Source organism: Phoenix dactylifera, chromosome 4 (assembly GCF_009389715.1).
Source record: "Phoenix dactylifera cultivar Barhee BC4 chromosome 4, palm_55x_up_171113_PBpolish2nd_filt_p, whole genome shotgun sequence".
Lineage (NCBI taxonomy): Eukaryota > Viridiplantae > Streptophyta > Magnoliopsida > Arecales > Arecaceae > Phoenix > Phoenix dactylifera.
In genome coordinates this window covers 13,669,053-13,680,654 of record NC_052395.1, presented here as the reverse complement: position 1 = coordinate 13,680,654, position 11,602 = coordinate 13,669,053, and the positions used below count along the sequence as shown (strand labels likewise).

The window sequence follows — 11,602 nt, the reverse complement described above, 5'->3', positions numbered from 1 at the left end:
GAACGAATCTTCACCTCGGCCCAGGGCCAGCTCGTCCTCGGAACTTCGCCGAAAGTTTCACTAACTCCGGACATTCGCCGACTCTCCTGACCAAGTTCGGGGTGCCCCCAGACAAACGTCGACCCGTCCCGACCAAGTTCGAGATGCCAAACCCCTAGCAATACATTCTGATCCTCGAGCTCGGGGCGCACCTCCGAGCACACCTCGGAACCCACGAAACCGAGCTACTCCTAGTATCCACCAGGTCGACCTCGTTAAACGCATGACGCGACCACTTAACGAGTTCGATCTCGTCAGCGACCGCACCTATGTGCGGGTCTACGCCTACCTACGTGGCCGTACTCCACCACACTGCCGTGTCACGTCTTCATAACCAGCCAACAGCGGTCAGACGGCACCCTGCCTGCTCCAGCCATACCCTGCTGTGACTGTTAGCACCCTACCGTTCTTAAGAACGGGTTGTATCACACGTCACCAGTCAACCTGAGCTGCGCGCCATCCGGCTCAGAGCCATACCTCATCATGATGGGGACTGACAGTACCTCTGTCACCTGGGCCACTCCACCGAGGCTATAAATAACTCTGTCAGGTAATTTCTAAGGGACTTTTGGCTGTACCAAATTTACCTACTCTAATTTGATCACCGGAGGATCCTCATTGGGAAAGCCGGTGAGACTTTGTGCAGGTCCGCAGCCGTCGCACAGGAGGTGGTTCCCGTCTTCCCCTTTCCACACCGGCGGCTCATTCGGCTTCACCGGAGTGGTCACCCTCGGGCCAAATTTGAACCACAATACATGTATAATTTGGAAGACATCACACCTCCTTAGTAGCTGTCGAATGTCCTCTAGAAATGGGTGGTTGAGTATTCGGGCTTTTTCCGTAGAATCGACTCGATTACCTCCGTAGAATATCAAGTTTTCTTTAATTTGGTCAGGAGGTATGTGAGCCAATGGAGTGAGACGTGGACTCTGGGGACATTCACGCAAAGCTGGCTGGCAAGCATATATGTGGACGGCAAGATTTGCGTGGGGGCTGTTACATGGGCTAATTAAGCTCACCAAACTGTCGGTTGATGGCCTCCCGAGATAACACCTAGGGAGTTTTAGTCTGAACTCATGGGTCGGTCATCTGAACGGAAATAAATGAGGGAGGCCCTTCTGCTAGATGGAGCAGAAGGAAGAAGAGTGGACAGTGGGAGGCTTGAGCAAATAAATACATGGAGGACAGCCAGTCCCTCATGCACAAGTTGAAGACAGCAATGGAGAATTTGCGTGCAGGTAAAAAAAGAGAGCAAAGTGAAAAAGGGGGTAAAAGAAAAAACAAAAAGAAAAAAGTGAGTGGGTCCCAGTCCTTTTTAGTGGTAGAGTCTGACACACCAACAAGACTGGTGTGGTTGAAATGGAAGGGCCCATAATTCTTTCAATTCCTTCATCTCCTCCCACCTCTTTGCCTTCCATTCAACATTCAGCCCCCCTTCCTCCAAGTCCCCTGTGCGAAAATTAAAAGGAGGAAGCAAAGGGAGAGAGACAAGTCTTATACAGCTAAGAGAGGTTGAAGAGGAGGTAGAGGGCAGAGGGCAGAGATAAAAACAAGAGAGAGGGGTGGAAGAGAGCAATAATTAAGAGGGGATGGGACCAGGTTGCAGGGCGTGGGAGGGGTGAAACATGACCCTGTCGGTTGTTCCGGACTGCCCCCTTAATCTCCCATCTCATCACCTCGTCAGAGACCCCCATCTTCCCCCATTTGATGACGAGGAGCACCAGAAACAGCAGCAGCACATCAATCGACCCTCACCCCACACTGGATCCTCTCCTCCTCCAGATGGCTGGTAGGAAACGAGATTCCACCCCACCCCCACTCATTCTAATGATCCAATAATCCCCACTGTTCACCCAAAGCATCCCACGCGCCCCCAGTTGCAGCCGCTTTTAGTGCTGCACTCTGCTGTTAAGTCCCTCTCACCCCCTCATTTTTTTTCCAACTCTCTCTCTCTCTCTCTCTCTCTCCTGTTTCTCATCTTCTTGGTGCAATAACACCCCAATCCTGGTCCTCCTCCCAAGGTCTGTCCCTTCTCTACATCCATCTTTCCACTTGCTGAGCTCTACCATCCATCTTGTCCTTCGCGCCTGATTAAGCTTAGAAGAGTTTTCAGTGTTCTTTCATTTATGGGTTGAGAAGGAGGTGGAGGAGGAGGAAGAATAAGAAAAACGGAGCAACAGCGGTACGTATATCTTCAAAGATAGAGTAGAATTGATGGACTTCAGGAATCAAGATGAAGATATAGGGATGCCCGGTTCTTTGGGTTACACCAACCCTCCTCCCATCCGGGGATCGGCCTTTTCCAAGCCCTCCTCCTCCTCCTCCTCCTCGTCTCTTCTCTCCCCTAGAGGAGCTGGACCTGGACCTGGACCTGGACCTGGTAATAGAAACGGCAACCTCTTTGGCAGCAGCCCACCACCCCCTCTCAATCCACCTGTAGATCCCCACCCTTCTCACTCCCTCGGAAAAAACCCGGATCCAGCTGCCATCCCCACCGCATCCACTCCATCTGGTTCCAGACCGGCTAGCAGCAGCGGCAAAACTCCCGCGATGGCAACCGAATCTTCTGTTCGGTACCGCGAGTGCCTCCGCAACCACGCGGCCGCCGTCGGTGGCCACGTCGTCGACGGCTGCGGCGAGTTCATGGCCTACGGCGACGCCGGCACCCCGGACGCCTTGAAGTGCGCCGCCTGCGGCTGCCACCGGAGCTTCCACCGCAAGGATGTCGACGGCGACCCCTCCTCCTACTACCGCGGCGCCGCCGCCGCCCGGCTCCCCCTCCTCCTCCCCCCGCCCCACCCTCAGGCCCATCACCACAAGCCGTATCCCATGGCCTTTCCCCCGAGCCCGTCCCGGGCGGCGCCGGGGTCGTCCTCGGCGGTGGTGGCCTTCGGCGCCAACACCAGCGGCAGCGGCGGCACGACGACGGAGTCGTCCAGCGAGGAGAGGATGAACGCCGGGGCGCCGCCGCCGGTGGTGGTTTCGAAGAAAAGATTCCGCACGAAGTTCACCGCGGAGCAAAAAGAGAAGATGCTCGCCTTCGCGGAGAGGGTGGGTTGGCGGATCCACAAGCAAGATGAGGCATTAGTCGAACAATTCTGCGCCGAGGTCGGAGTTCGAAGGCAAGTTTTGAAGGTTTGGATGCACAACAACAAGCATACTATCCGAAGGCAGCAGCAGCAGCAGCAGCAACCAGAGCAGCAACAAGAGCAGCAACCGCCACCTCCGCAACACCAGCAGCAGCCTTGACGTCCGTTTGGCTAGTTGGATGATGAAAGAAAAGATGCTTGAGAAGGAGATGAAGAAGATAAAAGAAGAAACAAGAGAGGGGGAGAGTTTTCCACTTCTTGGTGTTTTACTGGTTTGGCTGCTTTCCTTTGATCTCTTCTTCTTCTTCTTTAGTATTATTTTCCACTTTAAACAGCGATTTGTTTTTTTAACATATGTTGTGATCTGAATATTTGCTTTCTTCTAGTTAGGACTTAGATTTCCAATGACATGAGATCCATTTCATTTCTTGAGCTTATTAGCATAGGTGTGGTTCCTCACCGGTTCTCCAAAGTGGCGGCCTTTGTGGTGAAAGATCTTGGAAGAAATTTCTTCCGTCATTAAGTTTTCTTTCCATGTTTTCAACGTTTCTGTCTGCACGGCTTATGAAATGACAACAAATTTGAAGTTGGACCGTAACTAAGAGATCAAATGTTCCGAAAATATATTAAAAAAAAGAGAGGAAAAGCATCTTAGGCGTGCCTTCAAAACCAAGGCTGGGATTGCTCACTTGACACTCCAATCGTCATCTCAGTAACTGATGAAAAAGGAGTACATGCAATGCATCCTAATGAGACGCCCGTCTTTTGTTTAAGGATAATTTTTTTGTTTAGTTTCATGGGTTAATTTGCATCATCTTGTTTGTCTTTGTTTTTATTGCATTAGGATGGCTACAGCTGCCCATGCTGCTATTACGCTTTTTCTGAACGGTTTCTTCTTTTTCCGGGCCCTTTCGGTTACCGATGACATAAGGTTGGGATTAGAAACAAAGCAAGGTTAGATGCATTTTAGGCTGTGTTTTTCTTTTCGTCGTGTTCTTAGGTTCTTTGGCCGCTGTGTCTTTAATCTGGTGTTCTTTTTTTGTACTTCCAGGAAGGAGAGTGGGGTGGGGGGTCACACTGAGTAGCGAGTACATTGGTATTTGGTAGCGAGCTCATTAAAGAGATCAAAGCTCTTTATGCCATTTCTTCTCTTTTTCGTTTAAGGAAGCTGTTCAGGCCCAGAAGCCAATTTAATCCCAGTATAAGAGAATATGAGAGAGAGAGAGAGAGAGGTTTGGTGGGGGCCGTCACGAGACTTTTTGTTGCTGTCCTTCCATTTCAGGCTTTGGACAGGGAATAGGCTGTGAGAGGCAATTGATAGATATGTCAAAATGCACTTGCAACCATTAAAAACAAAAAAATATTAAATATGCATTATATGATTTTAATTTCTTCCTTCATCCCATTTCTTTAAGTGCTATGCTAGCTATTCAGATGGATTAAAGAGTTTTTATTTCCCGTTATTTATTCTTCTTTTATAGTCTTGTTCCTCTTGGTTCATGGGGCTGTAATATACTTTGAACTTTTAAGACATGTTATTTTAGTATGTCTTTTCTTTTATTTTATACACAGAATACCAATTCATGTAAGTTCTTTTATGATGTTTTGGAGATCTTACACTTGCTTAAAATGTCTTGGGAATGCTTCACTGGTGTATGATTGGGGCAGCGTTTGCAATCCCTAATATGATATAAACGTTTAGAATTATGTCAATTTTTATAATATCTCCATATTTATGCACTTATCTCTTTAATTCTTTGACATTTTGTTTCTTGAGGAGAATGGGGAAGGCAGCCATTGGAAAGCCAACAGAACAACAGGTGAAGGTTTATTAAGTACATGTCATTGACTTGAAAATATTTAGTTTGTTGTAAAAAATATTTTCAGTCTCCAAGGGGATGTCTAATTCTTTAAAAAAACATTCTTTTCATCAATAAAGTTTTAATATTTTCAGAGGTTTTTGGTTATTAAAAAAAGTATCAAAATGAGAAATCGTAAATCATATCCTTGTAAGTTTTGTTAAAATAAAGAAAATTAGTTTTTTTTAGATTAAATTTAAGGTATTATATCTGCTAACATCTGTTTGGATTAGGATCGGCGAGTCATTATTATATCAGCCGATATAAGCATATATAACTTAGTATGTTGGTCACTATAATATCAAAATATCAGCCAGTATTTTCTATTTTATTTCTTAAGATTTCAATCGATATTTGAATTATCAATTAGTCAAATTAGCAGTTCATTTCGGAAATTAATCTAATTTATTATATTAATTGAGATATCAGAACTCTTGTTTTTTTTTTTTTGGGGTCGGGTTTTCTATTTGGATCTAGACAGATTAAATAAATTCCACAAGTATCGGTAAACATAAACTCATAACTTGCTTGCTTAAGAAATATGCAAGAATAAAAAAATATCATGGTTTTGCGGAATTTTGTCACCAAAGCATGCAGATCACATTTTTGCATGCTTTATTACTTTAGGCAAAGTATTACATCTTGCTCCCCAAAACCAGTCTTAGATCTTGTAAGTAAAAACTTCTATTAGATATGCAACATAGTTAAAAACTCTTGCAAAAAATAATGTAACAAATATTTTCATGAATCAAGTCAAGTCAATTAGCCTTTGGTGAGAGAGAGCTGATTATTTTAGACGGCTGATCCAAGCTAGTTCACGTTTATGCACAAAAGAGGGGTGAAAAAAAGAATATTAAAATGGTTTTGGTGTTTTGATCTTGCTCTATTTGATCCAAGGCTAAATATTTTCCCATGCATCAGATGCTTGTAGTGGGGAGCTTTAAAATGGTCTACTTTCTCTCATGCTTCCAAGGGAAAGAAAAAAAAAAATCACACAAATAAACTATTGGGAGTCTCATGGTTTTTTTTTTTATTATAAAGAATTACCTACAAGCTTTTAGACTTTTATAAACCGATTGCTGCTTTAAATTTCGATTATATATAAGTATTCATAAATGTTAAGTCAGTTGCATGTTTTTAGTTGAGCATTTGAGCGGGAAGTGTGCATTAAAGTTTTATAATATATTATTTAGATGACTTAACGTCCGTACCAGTTATTCTTATTACCATTTTAGCTTAATAATAGATCGATCGGCTTCTTCTTTAATATTTTGATTTGAGGCAGAACCCGTTGCATGCGAATAATTGACTGTTATTGAACAATCACCAAAACAGTTTCTCAATTAAAAGCCATCATATACATTTAGGTAATAATTTGAAAATTATCATCTCACTGTTTTGGGTAGTATATTGTTCCAAATGTTTCCATCATATATAGCTTTGTTTTTTTTTTTGTTTCACCGGCGGCTTATATTAATTTCATGTTAACAAAATAAAATACTCTACAATGGTGGAGCGATAGTTACGCACCGAGGTTACGCACCGGATCTAGAGAATATCTTTAGAATGATGAGAAGCAAAAAAAAAAAAAAAAAAAAAAAGCTTTGCTATGTGGTTGATGCGGATGTTTCATGGAGAACCATATGCCAAAGGACCACCATCACTATAAGCGAAAAGGCCTTTGCCAATGGAAATTTTCGTGAGAAAAAAATAATAAAAACTGTTGGAAAAACTTTTCTTGACGGATTTTGATTACATAAAAATTATCTTTATGATGAAAATTTATCAGATGGGAAAAAATAAACTCTTTTACCATAGTTTTATTATTGCAAGGAATAATTGGAATTTTTGCCAATAAATAGTTTGTCCGTAGGCAAAAGTTATGAGCATTGACCCGTAACAACCTATTTTTTGCGATGGTTATGTTTGTCAGAAAAATTGTTCTCTCATTTAATGCAACTGATTGCTGGAAAGATTATTATCAATGATTGTAGTCTATTGAAAATAATATTTTTTTGGGCAAAAAAGAAGAAGAACGTATCTAAATCATAAATTTACCAATGTATCAATTGAAAGTCAATTATAAAATAAAAATTCAATCAGCTAATGAATTTGCCTGCCAATGCTAAAAAGAATGCAAAATGAAAACCCAGAACTTAATTAATAAAACCATATGTAAAGATACATCGTTTAATTAGACTACACAATTTATCCGAGCATAGATATACTACTAGTTGTTCGTATGTACCTATCAACACAATTTCATATATTTATACCAGTTGTTCATATGTACCTGATATGGGAAAAAATGGATCGTCTAGCCCACAACTAAAAGGCTGTGTAGTTTCGGTCCAGTGAACGTCAACGACAATCAGCTGAATCTTCACTTCGGCCTAAAGTCAGCTCGACTTCGGAGTTTCGCCAAAAGCTTCACCAACTTCCCCGTTCAAGCTCGGGGTACCTTCAGACGTTTGCCAACCCGTCTCGACTAAGCTCGGAGCGCCTACCCCAGTAGTACGCCCCGACCTTCGAGCTTGGGGCGCTTCACTGAGCATGCCTCAGAACCTGGGAAGCCGAGCTACTCCTAGCACCCGCCAAGTCGACCTCGTCAAATGCATGATGCGACTACTTAACAAGCTCGGTCTCGCCAACGATCACACCCATGTACGGGTCTATGCCCACCTACGTGGCCGTACTTCACAACACTACCGTGTCACATTTCAATAGTCGGCCTTCAGCAGTCAGACGGTACCTTGACTACTCCGGCCATACCTTGCCGTGACTATCAACACCCTACCGTTCTCAAGAACGGGCGGTACTGCACGCCACTAGCCAGCCTAAACTGCTCGCCATCCGGCTCGGAGCTATGCCCCCTCATGATGAGGGCTGACAGTGCCTCTGCCACTTGGGCCACTCCACCAAGATTATAAATAGCTCAGTCAAGTAATTTCTAAGGAACTTTTTTGGTTGAACCAAATTTATCCCACTCTAACTTAATCGTCGGAGGGTTCTCACCGGAAACACCAGTGAGACTTTGTGCAGGTCCATGGCTGTCGCGCAGAGGTGGCTTCCGTTTTCTTCTTCCAACCCCCGGTGGCTCCCTCGACTCCACCGGCGTGGCCACCCTCAGGCCAAATTTGAACCACAAGAGTACCTATCAAGATAATTTCATGTATTCATACCTTACGTAAGCAGTAACCATGAAAAGGCAAAAGCTAAATCTCAATAGACTAAGATAAATTTATTTACATATTTTATATTTTTTTATATTTTTTCTTATATATGGGCCGGATTTTTTTTTTAATAGGTGAGCCTAACATGTAAAATTTTTAATACGTAGAGTTCGAATTTAGGACCTCCCTTTCGATATCATATTAAAATCACCATTTATTCTAAAAACTTAAAATTTATAGAATAATATAAATTTATTTATATATTTTATATTTTTTTATATAGATGAAGAAGGGTATTTTGATTGAATTTTTTCCTCCGATTTGTAACACATGATTGCTGCCTCCTCTTGGCAGTAGCAGGCTTTTGTATTCGTTGGCAATCAATAAAATGAAGGTGGTTTTAACCTCCCTTTCAATCAAAAAAAAAGGAAGAATATCTATTAGATGTGGCAAATTTAAACGCTTCAGTTTGGAGGTTAAAACACAGATCTTGGGGTATGTTTGAAAGACATTGTTATGCTAGGCGTACAAGTCAGTTCAAAAATAATTGCATTAGATATAAAAGAATGATGCGAATCCATGATAGATTCCATTTGGTAGATTCCTTTGTTCCCACCGGCAGCCTTGCTCACAAGGGATTTTTTTCGCCAAAAAAGAAAAACCCAGTTTCGTGAAGTTTTACCTACGGTTCCCCCCCCCGCCCCCCCCCCCCCCCCCCCCCCCAAAAAAAAAGAAGCTTCTTCCCCACGGTTATCTCTCATCCGCCGGGAAAATATTATACATAACAATATATTCTCCTTTCTTGTAGTGTAGTGTATGAGGAGATTGCAAGATTTTAAGTGTCAAAGAAAGTAAGATAAATCTTTATTATTATTGTTGTTGTTGTTGTTGTTGTTGTTATTATTTAAGCAGAAAAATCTATGGTTTGTTTTGGTATGGTCATGCTTTCATTAGTCTGAATGCAACATGAGTTCTCTGTGACCAATGTATTTCCCCTTTAATAATGAACATTTTAGATGAATGGCATAGTGGAAACGAAATGCATCAAATGTGGAAGAAAGCCGCCGGCTATTTTGAATGACAAAGTCTTATGTTGCCGGATTCTTAAAAGAAAGAATGCTAGCAAAATTGATACTAGCGATTAGGCCCCAGAGCCTTTGTCTTTAGGTCATATGCTTGCATATTTGTTGGCTCAATATCCGCTCAACCAAAAATAATATTTTTAATGGTCTCTAGACTATAAAATTTTATATTTCAATTTATTATAATATCAAACAAATACTAATCTCTTTAATATTTTATATATTTTTATTATTTAATGGGTGGGCATGAGAGATATGGTGACAATTGATCTAATTTTTAAGATCAACTAGGTTGAATTTTGTCAAAACTGATAAGATATTACAAGAGTGTAAACTAAATTTAAATGGAGTTGCAGACTGAACAACCTCTTTTGTAACCAATCATTTTTTGGATTTCTGAAATACATACATCTAGAGTTTATGGAGATATTTTGTTTTTTGATTTTTTTGGATGTATTCATATTACAGTAGTGTAAAATGTCCTGTCTAAGGAAAAAAAAAAAAAAATCTACCCCAGGCCAGGATAACCTTGTGGTTGGAAGCCCGTTTCTTTCCCCCTTTTTTTCTTAAAAAAATTCTTAGTGGGGATGGGGCCATGCCTTGGTCCGGCACAGTAGCGTAGTGCAAGTTTTTTATGGTGAATTAGGGTGGTTACACAAAAGTCAAATAGAATTACGGGCTGGTTCATCTTGATTTGATGCATTTGGAGTTTATTTTGACTGCTTTAGGTGTAATTTGGCTGCATGATAGGCATATAGCCTATAGCTGTTGTAATATTTACAGTACTTAGAATCAAAAAAAGAAAGAAAAGTTGAATTTTTAAGTTTCATTAGTTGAATTTTGCAGAGAGAGACGTTGCCGAGACCAGGTGTTCAGAAATTTTTCTTCTGTAAGACTACCCTGTAGTGATTTTTTTCAAAGAATCTGGATAAGAAAATCCTATCAAAATTGGACTCGAGCCAAGTCCCTGGTATGAGCTCTCAGAAACTTTTCTAATTGCACTAGTGGCATCCTCCGAGCTTATAGTGATTTCCTAACATTACTATACAGGGTCTGTTTAACTTTTCATCCAATTTTTAAGCCATTCTTGTTTACATTTTAAACCTATTTAATATTAGATAAATTAAATCATCTGCATTAGAATAATAGTTCAGTTTTGGATTTAGAAAATCTATACAATAATTAGGCCTGTTAACGAGCTGAGCCCGAGCCTGGGTTTCACAGAAGCTCGGGCTCGTGCTTGGGCTCGGTATCGAGCTCTGTATTGGGCTCGAGCTCAGACTTGCTTGGCAAAGCAAAGGCTCAGGCTTGAGCTCGTAAAGCTCGAGCTTGGGCTCAGGCTCGGGCTGGATAACAAGGATCCAGTATTACCAAGGCTTGAACCACACTGCCATCCTTGCAGAAGGTCGAGATCAGAATGTTGAAGGTAATGCCGCTCGGGTATTCATTTCCCTCATCAAGCTCCTTGCTCTCTCCAACTTCCCATTGCGGCGGAGGGCATGGATCAAAGTGTTGTAGATCACCGGGTTTAGCGTTAAGCCGCTTAAATGCCTCGGCGATCCGATTCGTGCCGCAGAGGCCCTTCATTAGGATGCCGAAGGTGCGTTCGTCGCCGCAAACGCCAAAAGCCGCCATTTTTTGGCTGAAGAAGTTGCGGGCGAAGTCGATGTCGTGCTGGACGAGGGCATCGAGGATGGAGTTAAGGAGGCGGAGGGTGGGGGAGCAGTGGGGGCGGAGGAGGTCGGGGACGTGGAAGGTAGCACGGGGGTTGGCGACGCGGGAGAGGGTGCGAATGTGGCACACATGCTAAGACTATCGTAAGCAATAGAGTAGATTGAGGTTGAAATCTTCGATTGAGGTATTTCCAAGTCTTTATTTTTATTTTCTCCCCTACTTTTATAATTTAAGGAAGAAATATATATCTAGGTCAAACATCTGGGCGTACTTAACGTGGCTTGTAGAGTGATAGTCAGGATCCTCTAACGTGGCTTGTACAATTTTGAATATTTTGTTTATGAAAAGGAAGGCAAAGCCACTCGGCCTTTATTTTTAATAAAAAATTTACATAAACTATTTATAAAAAATTTGCAAGAAAGAAAAATACAAAAGAGCAATAAATTTTTTTTATAAAAGATAGTGGTCTGTAAATAGATCTGTTAAACTATTCAACAAGCGGATCAATCTTCTAAATAATTTGAAGAACTCTATATATTCAGTATGCAACTATATAAGTTCTGTATCCTAATGTGAATTAGTCTTTTTCTAAAAGATAAATCGATCAATGTCTTTCAACGTATGGTGCCAGGATATATTACAAGAATATTTCAAAGTTTTAGATGGGGATCAACCACATCTTTCGT

General features: G+C 41.8%; 1 protein-coding gene across 1 annotated transcript; it reads left to right on the top strand.

Moving 5' to 3' along the window:
- The first annotated feature begins 1,412 nt into the window (after positions 1–1,412).
- On the top strand, positions 1,413–3,672 carry LOC103722072 (zinc-finger homeodomain protein 6-like). Its single transcript, XM_008812506.4, has one exon. It carries the CDS (start codon positions 2,254–2,256, stop codon positions 3,286–3,288), a length of 1,035 nt encoding a protein of 344 aa, XP_008810728.1. The 5' UTR covers positions 1,413–2,253; the 3' UTR covers positions 3,289–3,672.
- Positions 3,673–11,602: the final 7,930 nt, after the last annotated feature.